Here is a 16,497-nt window from a genome sequence, read left to right as displayed (position 1 = left end):
GATATAGATCACAAATTATTTCCTAGATAAGTCGTAGTCTATCCATAATTACACATTACCAAGAAGTATGAAACAAAATTAAAATACTGTTTCCCCACAAACATTTCAGAAGAAAATAAAAATTTGGCTTGAAAACACAGCCTTCCTACCTGTCTTGAGCAATAAAGACGATAGCATTCCATCAAGTTTCAGGTGTCAATTATAGTACTATTCTAAACAAGCGTGCTATCATGAGCCCACCTTTCATTAATTAAAAGTAGAATTAAGTTATTAACCAGTGTACAGTTTTCTACCATCACCTGCTACAAACTAATTTGTATCGCTGAATCAGTATTTTAATAAAAATTATAGAAATATATTAAACTTTTTTTATAAAATTTAATTTTCTAATTATTTAGATTTTTAACTAACATCTGCAATGGAAATTTTTAAAATTCCCACCCAAAATATTTACTGATAACACAATTTTTAATATGGTGTAACAATAATTAACGGATAATCTCATCCGTTTATAGGCTTCTTTTGTAACAAAGTCTCATTGTTCAAGAAATTGTCTCCATCTGTCCATAATGGTTTGACAGAAAGCTGGGTCATTTATAGATTCTTCAGTAATCCTTGAAAACCCATGTTTTCTGTCTTGGATCACAATCAAGTACAGTAGCTTTGTATCCATGATGATTGTTTTTCCAGAGCACTACCATGCTGATTGACAGATTAAACATCCAAGCAACTTTCCTTGTGTTGAACACAGGAAAAGCTCAAAAATATCTGAAAATGATCTATTTCACTTTCTTTTATCAGTACTTTATTACTATAAAATATTTCATCAAATGATCTATAAGCACACCAATTATTGATTACTTTTTAAATCCTTATAATTTGGTGATGTGTCTCACTGGATACTTCTTAATATGTAGAGGGTGCTTAAGTACAGTAAAATACATTTCTAACATATACAGTTTTTAAATATATTTAAAATTTATTTAAATATAATGAATTTGATGACAGTAGTGTTCTTGAATTTTTTGAAGATATTTTATTAAGGTCTGTTAAGGAAATGCTATTAAACAAGATACAATTGAAGTTACAATAAGATGAAGCACTGACATAGAACAGTGCTGAAATAACTTTAAATACTCACTTCCCAGATAAACGGATTGCCAAAAACAGATCAAGATCCTCAGATTTGTCACCTCTCAATTATTACCTTAGGGAATACTTGACAAATTGTATCAAACCTGCTGTGTTTCATAACAAATAATTACTGGAATAATGGAAATCTTGGAACATTTACCATACTATACTGAGTATGGTATTATGGCCTTGCCTAAGGCCATAAATGATATTTAATAAAGAGAACAACCTACATGCTTATATATACTCTGTTAGTTCCTAACAGGACAAGTAAGCGACCAATATTTACTGCTAGGGTGCAGCATTTTATTATTAGGTTTTTAACAGACAGTAATGTTAAATCTTATGAAGTTTAGAAAAAATTACATGAATAGTTTGGTGATAAGATTAATTAAAAACCCAGATGTTTGCATGACATAAATTGCTTTCTGGTGGTTGTAAGAATGTCTGATTTATATAAGTCAATATAAAAAACCATTTTAAAGTCCAAAAATCTCATGAAGATGAAGGGACCTACGAATCACAGGGATTCAAATTCACTACTGGGATAAGCAATGACAATAAGCAACATTTCTACAAGATAGATTCACTGCATTTTGGGTTTTGATCAGAGGCCAAACAAACTGATATTTGTCATATTTTTGGCTCAGTATGAAGCTTTTAAAGAGCAGCCTTACCTGTGATGATATATCTGTGTACCATTAAACCCCTGAAATGGTCAGGTATGAAATGGCATTCTAAAAATTACATTGCTCAGTAAAGTTAAAAAAAAGATTGTTAATGTGTAATTTTTTGAGGATTGCAAAGGTGTTGGCACATTGACCTTCTCAAAGACTGAAGAACAATTAGTGCTGCATATTATTATAAACTGCTGGATAAAATTAAAACAACTTATCAGTCCAAAAGATGTGATGTTCTGATCTGCAGTATCTTGCTTCTTCATGCAAATGCTACACCCCACACTGTCACCATGGCACGGGAAAAACTGAAGCAACTTCACTGGACCACTGTTAATACACTTACAACCCTGATTTGCCACCAAATGACTATAATTTGTTTGGATCAATAAGGGAAGCATTATAGGGGGATAATATTTTTCAGAGGATGAAGAGGTGAAAGATTGGCTTTGGATGCACTATGTTTTATTAAAATGGAATTGGAAAACTGCGATCAGTTGGAAAAAGTGTTCAGATGTAAATGGAAACTAGATACAGAAATTATGTAATAGTTTAAAATATTATATATATATGACTGCTCTCATATTTACAATGATTGTGGACATTCTGAGTATTAGTCCCCTCATGAATCAAAACAATTCCATCTTCTGTTTAATATTTTTTTTATTTACTTTTTAATTATTCAGGTATTTTGAATAAAAAAATTTTATTAATAACATAAATATATGTACATGTACTGTAGCTGTAGCTGTTTGCCCAAAATGAATGTGATTTTTATAATAAAATCTATTAATAAGTATTTGTCTTATTTATTACTCGATGTAGACTGGTCTTTTTCATTTAATTTATGATGAAAATTTAGCTTGAGAGTTTAAGGCACAAAGACACTTGAAAGAATTCCATGATTTTATTTTTTCATTGAAATTTAAAACTGATAAAAGATAATAATTTTCCTTACATATTAAGTAATAAGTTTTACCAGCATTAATAAGGCTGCAGCACCTGAACTGTTGCATTTAGTAAGAAATACATACATAAGAATAGAAATAATACATGAGAATAAAACAGAACCAGGACATCAAAAATGCAGCTCTCATACTTTAAAAAATCCACACAAAAAATACAGGTTACCCATTTAAAGTTTCTTGTACTGCTTACAGTTTCAGAGACACTTGGTGGCTTCCTTGAAATGAACATATGTAAGAAATCAACACAAATAAAATTTTTAAATTTCTTGAAGGAATAAGAGAAGTAGTATAGTTTTTCTCTATGTTTCTGTAAAATTAAATGTTAAAATCCATTCATAAGTGAAACAAGGAATTTAAAAATAGATAAATTTTGCATTTCTTGGAATGCATCAAATATTTATGTTAGTTGTGAGTAGCTTTCTTCAAAACTGACAGTGATACCTCTTGAATTATGTGATCACACTAACCACCAGAGGACTTAACAATCACTCCTAAGCTGCAACTTAAGCTTAACTGCTTATTTATGTAAATAAGTAGAGCTTGCACACTTGAATAAATTAATTTTAAGAAAAGTACAGAGTCCTTAATTTTGATCTCTAAAAAGCCGATTTTGAAATACATTAATGTAGACCACTGATATTCTTTCTTTCTGTGATGTCAAAATGCTAAGTGCAGAAACAGAAACAAAATTCAATCAGATATTTTAATTTCCTTAATATTTAATAACATGTGAATTTTTCAGGGACTGCTCTGGCATACCATAAATATTTTTGAGTTTTAAAAAACTGATACTGGTATGTGAAAAACAATACTCTGAAATCAGATACTATGAGAAAAACAAACTTCATAGTTTGTGAAAGTTTTCTTTTTTTTATAAAGTACTGTGTATTATTCACTGTCATATAGGACAAGTGAATTAAGTCTTAATAATAACTACATCTTTATAGGACATGTTCCTTAAGCAAATGATCTTTTAAAAATAAGAACACATTACGTAAATATTAGCGAAAGTGACCGTTTTCACAATTAAATTTTGTTAAAACTATAAAAAGCTAGACAACACCCCACACCATCCCACGAAGAGACCACAATTTCATTTAGTCAGCATATGCGACTCCCTCTGGAGAATGGGGCGCATTTCTCCCTCCAAATAACTAGGGCTCCTGTAGGCCCATACTCCTGCTAGCCCATAGGTGCTGGTACCGAAAGGACTTCAGCGGATGGATGAAGGGGGAATCACGCCGGGATTACTAGGCTCAAAAGCTGTCTCTCACGGTCAGAACGAGTAAATATATTTCACGATGGTCCATACGGATAGGAACGCAAATTACCAAATCCGTCCATAAATAAAACTTAAAATTTATAACCAACTAAATAAGAGCTAATGAAATCCGCTCGATAATAGAAAGATACAGCAGCAAGGGACATTGTCCAGGCTCTGCGATCTGTAGGGAGAAATATTGAAACTCCCGCCATTCTTGTGTTCCGTTCTGTAAATATTCTGTTACTATTTACTATAAATCAAAATTAATGTCATGTTTCAGATTTCTGACTGTAATTCAATTTCTCTATACTAAATGCTGAATTACACCTGAAAGTCAACTAACATTAAATGTAAATTGCAATGATTTAGAGACTAACATGAGTATATAAAACTAACAACGTATATAAAAAAAATTAAATCGATAATGTGATGAACATTAAAAAAAAATATCGCAATAAATTTAGTAGAGTACAATTCAAAAAAAAAAAAAAAAACTAACAGTTTGAGAAATACTACATTCATGTTTAGATAAAATGAATATAAGATATCTAACTTTTTGACCCATTCACATCAGCAAAAGTGGGCAATTTTAAAAAGTCCAATTAAAATAACATAATATTCATTTCAATACTAAACAAGGTAATAAAATTTATTGAAAATTTTTAAAGTAGTAATTCATTTTTTACATGTTAGCAATTAATGATGAGATAGTGGTTTTGGTAATGACTGAATTAATAGTGCAGTTGGTGAATAATTTATAATTGACATATATATGAAAATAAACAAGTATACTGTACTCTATGTCAAGCTGTATCATTTCTTTAATGAAACTAGCTGAGTAAGTAGCTGCATAAATCCTCAACAAGATAACATACTTTTTTATAAACATGGCCTATGCAATAAGTCCCCTTAGTGGTAGAAATATTCAGCTTATGAAAGATTGTGAATTCTCTTCACTTTCTGGAAAACTTAAGTCTGATGATAAGCAATGTAAAGGGTTCATTTTTACAGAAGTGAAAACAATTAGCAATAGATTGTTAAAAATTTTTTTCCATATAACAGAATGCTTAATCTAACAGCCTAGAGTTTGAATCAATTAATTAATTGAATCATGGGTTGTCTAACTAAAAATAATAAAACATTCAAATTGAAAGCTTGGTAGAAATTGAACACTCATTTAGAAAGTCTAGACAAAATTAAGCAGATTTATATAGCCTGTATCAAAAATAAAGTACACAAGATATCTGCAGATGTTGCTGAAAACTTGGCTGATGGTGAATCACCAGGGTCAGAATCACAATGTTATCATGAATCAACGTGATAACTTGTTTGTATATCTATCTGTATAAGATAATTCATCAATGCAATACTGTCATGTTGTTTTCATAATTTATGCATTTAAAGAACTGTTTTGTGTTGCAGTGCCATGTTCAGTGTTAACAGGTTTACAATATTATGCATATTTTAATTTCATTTTTGCTTTATATTATATGGGATTGAAGACCACAAATAATTTTACATTACTTTATATATGTTATGTGTTTATGAAACTAGATAATATAAATAATTTTGTATACATATCATCCCATCTTATGAAATGGTGACCAAAACAGAACAAAAACATAACATTTCCTTGACCACCTTTACAACTTTGTGATTTCCTTTTCACAAAGTGTAGCCCAAGAAGTAACTTACTGGATGTAGATCCCTTGACTCTCCTACCAATAATTCTGTGATAAGCATGAACTAAGTATTTAATAAGCTGGCTCTCCATTTTATCTCACTTAAACTAGAAGATCTAATAGTCACAGTTTGTAAACTTCATTGTTTTAAATAAATACAATCACATCACAATAAAAATTACCAACTTTATTAACTGAATTTTGCTAACTTAATTGCAAACATCTTTTTATAACTTTTAACAGATCTTTAATCCTTTTGATGTTTTCTTTTCTCTGGCTACTTAAATTGAATTTGGTGACTCTTATTTGAAAACTATATTTCTAGATTAATAATTTAAATACAGTCTTTTTCTTACAAAAGTCCATTCTTCAGGTTTCCAGATTTTTTCCTCTATTTATTTACATATAAAAAAAATTTGTAACAAAATTCTGAACCACTTAAAACATGAAATAAATAATTTTAAAAAAAAATTTTTTTATTTAAAACTTTTTTATGGTCTACTTTTTTGTTATATGGAAACTTCTAGGGATTTTCCTCTTTATAAAAGAACTTTTTCAGTTCAAAGGTTGTATGTCTTCTGAAATTGAAAAGAGTGCATTTTCATGTAGCTGGAGGGAATGGTATCAACATATGATAGCTTTCGGTGGTCTGGACTACAAGTCCCATAACAGACAAGCTGTCAGTAGTATAAAGCTATATTAATCTACGTGATAAACCTTCAAATGAAACAATGGTATAAAAAAATATAATAATTATACATACTCCAATTATTATATATATATATATTGCTATGTGCAATATATTTAATCTGATGAAGTAAAGAGAAACCAGTCTGAAATTAATTAAGTACGAACTAAAATTATTCAAATGTAAAAGAATCAACTTATCTCTAATCACAATAAAATAATTAAATTATTTAAGAACACTTTTATTATTATAACACCTTTTTAACAGTGCACCATATGATATTTTCATATTAGATTAAATTAAGGCATATTAATTTATTAATATAATGCACATCTTAAAATATAAACAAGAATTAAATTTGCTACATAGTAATAATAAATAATATAAATAACAATACAGTATAACAATAACGATGATGCTTTGTATTTGGCATAAGTATTAACTAGAAATCATACTGAACTAATTACTTATTAAAAATAAAGATATATAAATATATTGCAATCTATAGCTGCATTAATTAACAACCCTCAAACATCAAGGCATAAAAAAATGTATTCGCATTAAGATCCAGTCTCCTCTTTCTCAAAAAATGTTTGCTGGTAGGAGCAACTGAATCTCATAAATACCAAAAACAATTTTAATAACACTGAACCAAAGGTTAATAATTTTCTTATTTAATTGGTAAACAATAAATTATATTAGCAACACAGCTATCTATACCTTAATGCATGATACTTCTAAAATTTATTTATATGATAGTGCAGAAAATGTAACTCATATAATTTTCAACCCTTCCTGTTACATAGGTTCCTTTATATTAGGACTTGCCAACAAGACAGTACTACTGCCAACAAGACAGTATAAAAATTATCATGGCACTAAACACTAGCATATATATATTCCTAGAAACTGGCTTCCAGACTATTGCATTAAGTTAAGTACCCTTCTTATACATTTTGTCTAGCAATTATAACCTTGTTTCTTCTTGTTCCAGTAATTTACTTTTAAAATAAATGAAATCAAATTCATTCGATTATTAGCCAACTTAACAGAATTAAAAAGCCTAATATTTTTGATTCTCAATGCAAATAAACATAATGAGAATTGTTATTGACTAAACTATAATTCATGTTAAAACTGAACAAAGCATGATGTATAAAAACAATTTAATTTGATACATGGTATACCATTACTTTATTTTTCCACACACTAAGGTTCTAAACCACGTACAACTTACTCTACCTCCCAATTTTCATGGAGATTCATAAAGCATTAAGAATTCATCCATATTACATCATTGGATAAACTCCCTTCTATCAGAAGACAGCATATATACAGTAATCCTGGTTAACTTAGTCCTTAATAAGAAAGATTCCTTATTAATTAAGTCAAGCTAATACAGAGGTCAGACATCTGACCTCTAGATCTTGGGCGCTGTGAGTAGAGTTCTTTTGTAGTGTTGTACTACCAGTGCATTAATACTAAATTCTTTTTATTGTCAGTTACTAAACAGAAGTTTATTACACCATTTTATTTCATCTTTATGTCATAAGCAGTAAAAGAAAACAAATTATCTCATAAGAAACCAAACTGGATGCTACACAATGGAGAAACTTTTAAAAAGGTAATAAATGATTTTAGGCATAGGAGAGCGACAGTTGGCAATTGGGTCAAAAAAATTGATAGAATGTTCAACCACAAACACTATAAAGAAGCGTGACTGTAAAGGAATTCAACAACTTTTTTAAGCAAATAAATGTCAAATTACTTATAATGAATCAACAAAAGAACATCTGCGTTTGGATCAAATTTTTAATTGTGATGAGGCTAGACTTAATTTTAAAATGGTAGTGTTAAAAATTTGTCAGCTCAAGAAGAGCAGTTTGCAACTAAATATAAGATAAAAATAAATAAATACAGAATAATTCTTTTAGTTTTCTTCTTTTAAAGGGTCAGAAAATTTTAAACTAAAACCAATTCTTACTTAAAATCCAAAAGTTATTTATATCTAAATATATATATTTACAGTTTATTATAATAATCACACATATGTGTAAGGACCAATTCAATAATGAATGTGCCCAACTGTAGAAAAAATCTTCCTTTTAAAGCATTAGTAGTGATGGACAACGCTCCAATTCAATCTGTTGCTTTTCATTTTGTAATAATATTAGGAAAACTTTTCTCTTTTAATGATGTCTATTGTTTATGTAGCCTTTAGATCAGAGCACATTTGAACTTCTTAAAAAGATATAACTAAATTAGTCAAAGAAACAGATGATAGATGATGATAAAGAATAACAGTTTACAATGAAATGAATATAGAAACTGTAGTAGATATGCAAAATAAAATAATGGATATGATTAAAAGAAAAGATTTCCTGACACTGATGGACTTAAGGCTATTATTAAACCAGTACCTGCATACAATATTTAATTAGTTTTGTATAATGTAATTTTGTAATCAAATAATTTATTCTCTTTAAAATATGGTATAAAGAATATTAAAATTTCTATTAAACAAAATAAGAGTTTATCCATTTCATATCTTAAGACTTCACAACTAATGCGTGTATTATTCAGTTTTAACAATGTTTATTTGTTATCTGAGGAGGCTTGGTCCACGTAACCTCAGATAATTAAGTTTCTACTGTATGTAATATATATTTATATAAATAAATCATAATTTTCAACGGAATTTAAGTCATAATTATTAAGCACATTTTCTAAAAACTGTAAAATTAAAGCCGATTATTAATTTCAGCACCTTTTAGAAAATTTGGCAGCTACTGGAGCATTGATGTTCAAGGTTTCCATTTTTTAATAACAAAAATAATAAAAGATAAAAAATAATATTAGTAAAAAAAAGAAAACAAAATTTAATAAATTAGTAACAATAAGATGAGTAAACACACAAAATTTCTGAACACACTGTCAGACTGTCACCATATTTATAATGAAGGCATCTTCTGAACACAATATTATTTGTTAGATATACAGCAGAAAAAAAAACAACAAATGGTAACTTGTACAAACATCAAATTAATACTGGTTATGTCATATTATATATGAGCTATTAATCATGATTTATACACTTTAAAAGAATACAAAGTATACACACAATTACAAATCATCACAAAAAAACTCCAATTAAATAAATAAATAATTAGATTAATAAGTAGTTAGTCAACTAGAATAGCTTATATGTAACAGTAATACAATATTAATTTACATTACAGTTATTGTGAGGCAAACTACTAGTTAAATTACTATTACAATCAATTGCCCTGTTAGGTCAGAACACAAATTATTATTTATTAACAACACGGAATAAAACAACAGTTAAAACTATCAAGTGATATGGAGTATTACATAGTGTAAATATATTTTTAAATTAAAACTTAATAAAAATCAGAATCTGAACTATAATTACTGTTGCGTACCGTGTTACATTCAGTTGGTGAGCTTGATTGGTGGAATGGAGTTCCTACTGATATGTTTAACGAAAGCTTTTTCAAATCTGTAACAATTTGAAAACACAAATTAAAATATAAACCATTAAACACTGATTCATTTAAAGAATTTTTTTTACCAGTTTACAATACATTACAGTAAAATAATCTAACGTAGATTAAAATATAATTTATGAGCAATGCACACATTCAGTTTTAAATAACTTCGTAATTTTGAATTTCAGAAAATATTTTGGAGCAAAATAACTCCTCAAGATTAAAAAAACAGTCAAGTCTATCACTTTAATAACAAAAGAAGTTTTCATATGTTTATTAGTTGAATCAGAAATTCTTATTGAAAAGGAAATAAATAAACACCAAAAAATATATATCTGCAATTAATAATATACACTTTAATTTTTTCCCCAAGTCAAAATGAAAGAAAAAATTGTAGATAGTGTTATCCTTCTATTATATAAAATTCTTGTTCAAATTGATAAAATGTCAAAAATGTATCAGTTGTCTTCCGCCAATATTCCATTTTCTTATGAGCTGAATCTCAACCTTCCAATCCAGCTGCAGTAGAGAATACAAATATTTTTATATTTTGTGGCTGAAAAGTGGCCTTCATCTTGATACATAATTTCATCATTTTTCATTTCCAAAACACTCCTAAGACTATTCATATGGTTGCAAATGACACATCACTTCTTTAACATGGCCACACTAAAAAGAAGCAGTAAAACAGTGTAGAATTACATAATATTTCCTTCTACAAGTGAAAAAGAATTTATTCTAGATTAAAATTAGTCCTGAACTACACTTCCAAATTCCAAATTTAACTAAATGATGCTTCTCTTTACTTCAGTTACATAGTCAAACTTTTTCTTTTAAAATCATCAAAGGATGTAATTGTGAGCAACAGTTTGTAGTAGCACTTTTTCAAGTCTTCTAGTTTTAGATTGTAAACACCAAAGATGTGATTTCCAGAAGCTGCAGTAGGTAAAACAAGCAGATACTGTGGATGATGTGATATGAAAAGGTAGGAGTGCAGAATTTCAACATTTAGGTAAGTGAGCACTAATATATCATATAGATATGATATAGAGATATCATATAGAGCACTGAAATTATAGTTAACAAAATTAACATGATATCAATGATATGATATCAATGTCATAATTAAAACATATGGTGGAAGGCAAAAGTAAGGTAATATAGGTATGCAGGGGTTTCTTAGGCATGAAGCAAATCAATGAAAAATTCTGTGCGAAAGGTGACCAGAAAGAAGTACAAACATATGAAAAAGATAGACTTCTACATTTTGGAATAAGTACCGCTACTCACAAAAACAAATTCATTACAAATCTAAATGTATCTTTCAATTCTTAAGCAAATGTAGTATTTAAAATGGTTACTGTGAATAAAAATTCTATAAAAATGCACAATGTCTCGGACAAATGAAAAACTGATCACTTTATCAAATACAGGATGAACATAAATTATTCAGCACATTTTAGAGGTTAATAAAAAATGAACAAAGGAGTGTAGAGTGCGTTAATTTTTTTCAAACATTAGTGTATGTACTAGAGCTATTGACCTGGAACAAATACGCCATATTCCATGATGTATTGACAGGGGGATTGTAGTTGAGCAATGACTACTGTGCTAGAGAAAGCAATGTGCATACTATGGTTTCATGAAAGTGGATCTGTCATTACTGCTTATAAACACTTTGTTTTAGAGTACGGCCATGATCCTCCTAATAGAATCTTTTAAACATTAGCATCAGCAGTTTAGGGCACAGGAAGTGTATACAAAACAGGTGCTGGTAGACCTCCGATCTCTGAGGAAGTTATGGATTGAGTAAGAACAACTTTTCAGAGAAGCCTGGGTAAATTGACTTGTCATGTGTTTAGAACTGGAAATACCACAATCAATAAATGTATAGGTTCTAAACAATTGCCTAAAATTTCATGCATATAAAATTCAACCAGTGCCTGCAACTGAAGATGATGATAAACCATACTGTTACAATTTTCCTGTGGGCATTCTTGATAAAGTGAACAAAAATGTGTTTTTAGAAAAAGTAATCTTCTTTGATGGAAGCAACCTTCCACGTTTCATAATTATTCACTTTACCAGACATAATTATCAGATCTGGAGTAGCAAGAAACCCACCTGCTATTTGATAAGTACAACATGATAGCCCAAAAATTAACATTTGGTATGCGTTGACTGCTTATGAAGTGATAGGAACATTCTTCTTTGCCGAGCCAATGGATACTAGCGCTAGTTATCTAGACATGTTACAGTAGTAAGCAGTACCACAAATTAAACAATGACAGCCCCAACCTTTACTTCCAACAAGATGGTGCATCACACTGGGGTTTACATGTTAGGGATTATCTACATGAACAATTTCCTCAATACTGGATCAGCTGTGATGGACCAATTCCCTGGCTGCCTCAAACTCTTGACATTAACACTACTTGATTCCTTTGAAGGTGTGTCAAAAACAGAGTATACGCAACAAAGGTTGACAACATCAATGAAATAAAAAGAAGAATTATTCTTCGTAATGTGTGGTGTGAAATTAATTATTGTCTAGACATTTTATGCACCACAGAATGTGCTCATGGAATTGTTCAGAATTAACAAGTATTCTAAACGAAACAGTTTGAAATGTTCGTTCAACAATAAAACACACAAGTAAGTAAATTGCTTTATTTTTTAACACCTAGAATGCACTGAATAATTTATGAACTCCTTGTACTTCATTTTTGGGAAGTCCTTTGACCTCAACTTACAATTACATGTATGCATTTTATTTACCTGTAACTACATTTATTTATTTTCACATTATATTGCCAGATAAAAAACAGTAAGCCCAATTACAGTAAAAAGATAGTTTTGTTCAATTCCAGATTAATTTTAAGACTGTTCTGTTAACCGAATACCACAATAAATTAAACTGATAACATGGCAACTCTAATTAAAAGTAATCATACTTTATCTGCATCTGAACCAAGATCATGTGGCATTAAGGAACAGTTGGCTGAAGAAGGATTATAAGGTTTGGCTTTATATGAAGGATATTTGCAGTCATCAGTCTTATTATAAGATTACCTAATAACAAACAGAATTCACGAGTTGGTCTACAAGTAGCCATCCCTACCAGACACCAATGATACATGGACTCATCAGGTCCTGCCATCTTTAGCATGGGAAACTTACATGTACCCTTACAGGCCTTGGGATCTGTATCTACAGAACTGATGGAGAAGAAGGGATCAGGACTCAGAAAAAGAGGTGGGGGATGGATCTATCCATCAGGGTAATAATAGTAAGAGTAGCTACTACACAAAAATGATAGTTTGGAGTATTATTCTTAAAAAAAGGGGCTGAATGATTAAAATGAGTCCGATATGTCTAACAGTAATTTAAAATTTGTTTTAACAATTTCCTTAGTTATCAGAAAGACTGGAATGTCTTAAACATAATCTTTTATCTTTTATGTCTTTTGATCTTTTTAATATCATCTTTTCATATAATGACTATGTGTGATCTATTCATATAATGACTATGTAAGAAAAATCTTGTATGGATAAACTTTGAGTATATTATGATAATATGCATATATATTTCTAACAATTCCACTTCGGCAGTGTGACAACTGAACAGTATGGATCATGATACGAGGTCTGTAAATAAAGTAATGAGACTAGCTTTTTTTGGCAGCCGAAGTGGCAACACTGTAAAGTTACTAGTAAACATATGGTTATATGAACATCTGATTTATAATAGGCATTAATATTTTTAGTCTATTGTTGCCACGTAAGATGTAAACAAACTTTTCATGAAATAAGTTTTTGTTGTACATTACAAAAATGAGTGATACTAATTATGAGCAACAATGTACAATCAAGTTTTGTGTTAAACTTGGTGAAAATGCTACTCAAACTTTTTAAAAATTGAAAAGGGCATATGGAGATGACGTTTCATCACGAGCCCAAGTTTTTAAGTGGTTTAAAGCATTTTCAGATGGCCAGGAATCAGTTACAGATGATCCACACTCTGGAAGACCGTTAATGTCAAAAGGTGACGACAATGTTGGGCGAATCAGACTTGATACGGTACAACTGGTGATTAACTGTCAGAATGATTGCAGAACAATTGGAATTTGAACCATACCACAGTCCATCAAATTTTGACAAATGAATTGGACATGAAAAAGTTTGTGAAAAATTGGTCCCAAAAAACCTCACTGATGAATAGAAAGACAACAGGGTGGAAGTGTGCCACGATCTTCTAGGTTGAATTGAAACTGATCCTGATTTTCTAAAAAATTTCACACTTTCACACTTCAAACTCACCACATCCCAAAAAAGCAAAAATGAGCAAATCAAAAATCAAAACCATGCTAATTTGTTTCTTCGATAGTAATGGCATTGTCCATATGGAGTTTTTGCCTATAGGACAGACTCTAAATCAATATGTTTACCAAGAAATTATTGAAAGACTGCGGAAAAGAGTTGCCTGCATGAGACCAGCTATCAAAGACAACTGGATGCTTCATCATGACAATGCACCTTATCAAACTGCAATCTCAATTAATGATTTTTTGGCAAAGAAAAACATTCCTGTTGTTCCTCAACCACCTTATTCATCTGACTTGAGTCCCTGCGACTTCTTCATGTTCTCAACTTTAAAAAAACACCTCAAAGGACACCAATTTGGAACAGTAGAAAACATTAAAAAAAAATGTAACCAACCATCTGAAGGATATTCCGGTTTCTGAGTTCCAACACGGCTGTGAAGAGTGGGAAGACTGTTTGAAGCATTGCGTGGCTTCTCAAGGGAACTATTTCGAAGGTGATAAGTCCATGTATAATTGGATTAAAAATAAGTTTTTCTGAACCAGTCTCATTACTTTATTTATAGATCTTGTACGAGAACAACTATGAAGTTTGGAAATGCATGACCACTTTAAACTTTCCTTCTGAACTGCAGTTCTTGTTCTCAAATAAAAAATATCTTCTGTCCATTGTTTGATCTCATGAGAAATTTAATTTAAATTTTACTTTACTGAATCTAAGAAATAAATAATTTATTTCAATTAAAAACTAAACATGTACATTATTATTTTAACAATGAATCAGTAACTTAAAAAAAGGAAAATAAATATCAATGTAATGAGAAAACATGCATTAGACACATGGTTACATTTCATAAATATGAAATGCATAAAAAGCAGAATGAGATAAAGCATTTTTCTCTTTACTATTCCATAAAGGTCATGAAAATCTAGCCAAGGATCTTTTATTTAAATAGGAGAATTGCTATCTTGGTTTTTGCAGTGGACCTCCAGTGGAGGTTTGTTCACTGCACTCAATTATGGATTGTTGTGAAAATAATAAATTTAAGAGATTCTTAGTAAGTAAAAGCAAATCAGAATAATACAAAAACCCTTTCAAGACAGATTTTTCTGAGAGCTTGATTAATTTTTTACACAGATTTCTCATATTATTAAAACATAAGCATTTACCAAAAAATTAAAGTTCATTGTATTGAAACAAATTAACCATACATCCACTTGAGAATTTTTAAATTTAAATATTAAAAGGGCATATGTACAAATTAAAACAATAATTTCATAATAATACTTTTAAATCACAAAAGATGAAAATTTTTAATAGGTACAGGTTAGCAAAAAGCAAAAAAAATTCATATTCAATTAGGAAAAAAATTCATAAACACATTTGTCCCATAAAATTGTTATGGATTGACAGACTGCTCTGTAAAGTTCCAGAATATTTTACTAACGTTGTTTCTAAATATCAGCTGTTAAAAATGTTTATTTTTCTCCATTGTTCATCCCGATTTCTTTTGTTTCTATTTAATTGTTTTCGGCTGTAAGTACAAATTTTATTGAAAAGAACATTATAACAATTTTGAATAAAAATCTGTCAACTGAATTATGTAATGATAATTTCATTTTTTTATTTTACAAGGATCATTCAAATAAACACTGGAATTTGTTTAATAACTTTACTAATTTGTTTAGATAAAATTACAAATAATTTACCTTATCTTACTACATAGTTTCCTTCAACAGAAATACATTTTCTGTAACAGAGAGGTAACTTTCTGATCCCCTCATAAAAAAAAAACAAGATGGCTGCTCCAAAACAGTTGCCAGAAGTTTTCCAGTTGACAAGTGTTTCTTGACCTTGATTGGTATCCCCTTCCCACTTTTCCACAACTTCATACTTGTTCTCTTGCTTTCTGGGGTGTAGTGGTGGACCAATGTTTTGTTGTAGGTCACTTATACAGTCCAAAAATGCCTCTCCTTCCTCAAAGCAATTCAGAAGCCGCTAACAGATATCTTTCTGGACATTTCTCTGTGCTTCAGAGAGAAGACGTGGATCTCAGCAACACTTTACTGCATCCAAGACAACATTGTACACACACTCCCAATGCTTGTGCCCACCTCAGATGCAATTTCAGTGATGATTATGCAGCAGTCACCTTTCAAAAGATCATGAATAGCCTGTATGCTGTCATCATTGATGCTGGTCCGTGAATGACTGTGACTTTGGTTCTCCACTGCATCATAACCACTTCAAAAA

At 30.0% G+C, this 16,497-nt stretch overlaps 1 protein-coding gene across 9 annotated transcripts in view; it reads right to left on the bottom strand.

The window, feature by feature from the left end:
* Positions 1-16,497, bottom strand: part of LOC142320913 (serine/threonine-protein phosphatase 6 regulatory ankyrin repeat subunit A-like) — a 180,538-nt gene that overhangs the window by 11,580 nt on the left and 152,461 nt on the right. For 6 of the 9 annotated variants that reach the window (XM_075358932.1, XM_075358939.1, XM_075358953.1 and 3 more), the window contains one exon: positions 9,857-9,933. In XM_075358932.1, the coding sequence (XP_075215047.1) occupies positions 9,867-9,933 (67 nt within the window). In that variant the 3' untranslated portion in view covers positions 9,857-9,866. Of the gene's footprint in view, positions 1-5,891; positions 6,117-6,209; positions 6,559-9,856; positions 9,934-16,497 lie in introns of those variants that run through there. The other 3 variants (XM_075358946.1, XM_075358922.1, XM_075358906.1) reach the window with 2 other exon arrangements.

Source organism: Lycorma delicatula, chromosome 1 (assembly GCF_047948215.1).
Source record: "Lycorma delicatula isolate Av1 chromosome 1, ASM4794821v1, whole genome shotgun sequence".
Taxonomy (NCBI): Eukaryota; Metazoa; Arthropoda; class Insecta; order Hemiptera; family Fulgoridae; genus Lycorma; species Lycorma delicatula.
Note: the sequence above shows the minus strand (reverse complement) of the source record. Positions and strands in the feature narration are given on the sequence as shown.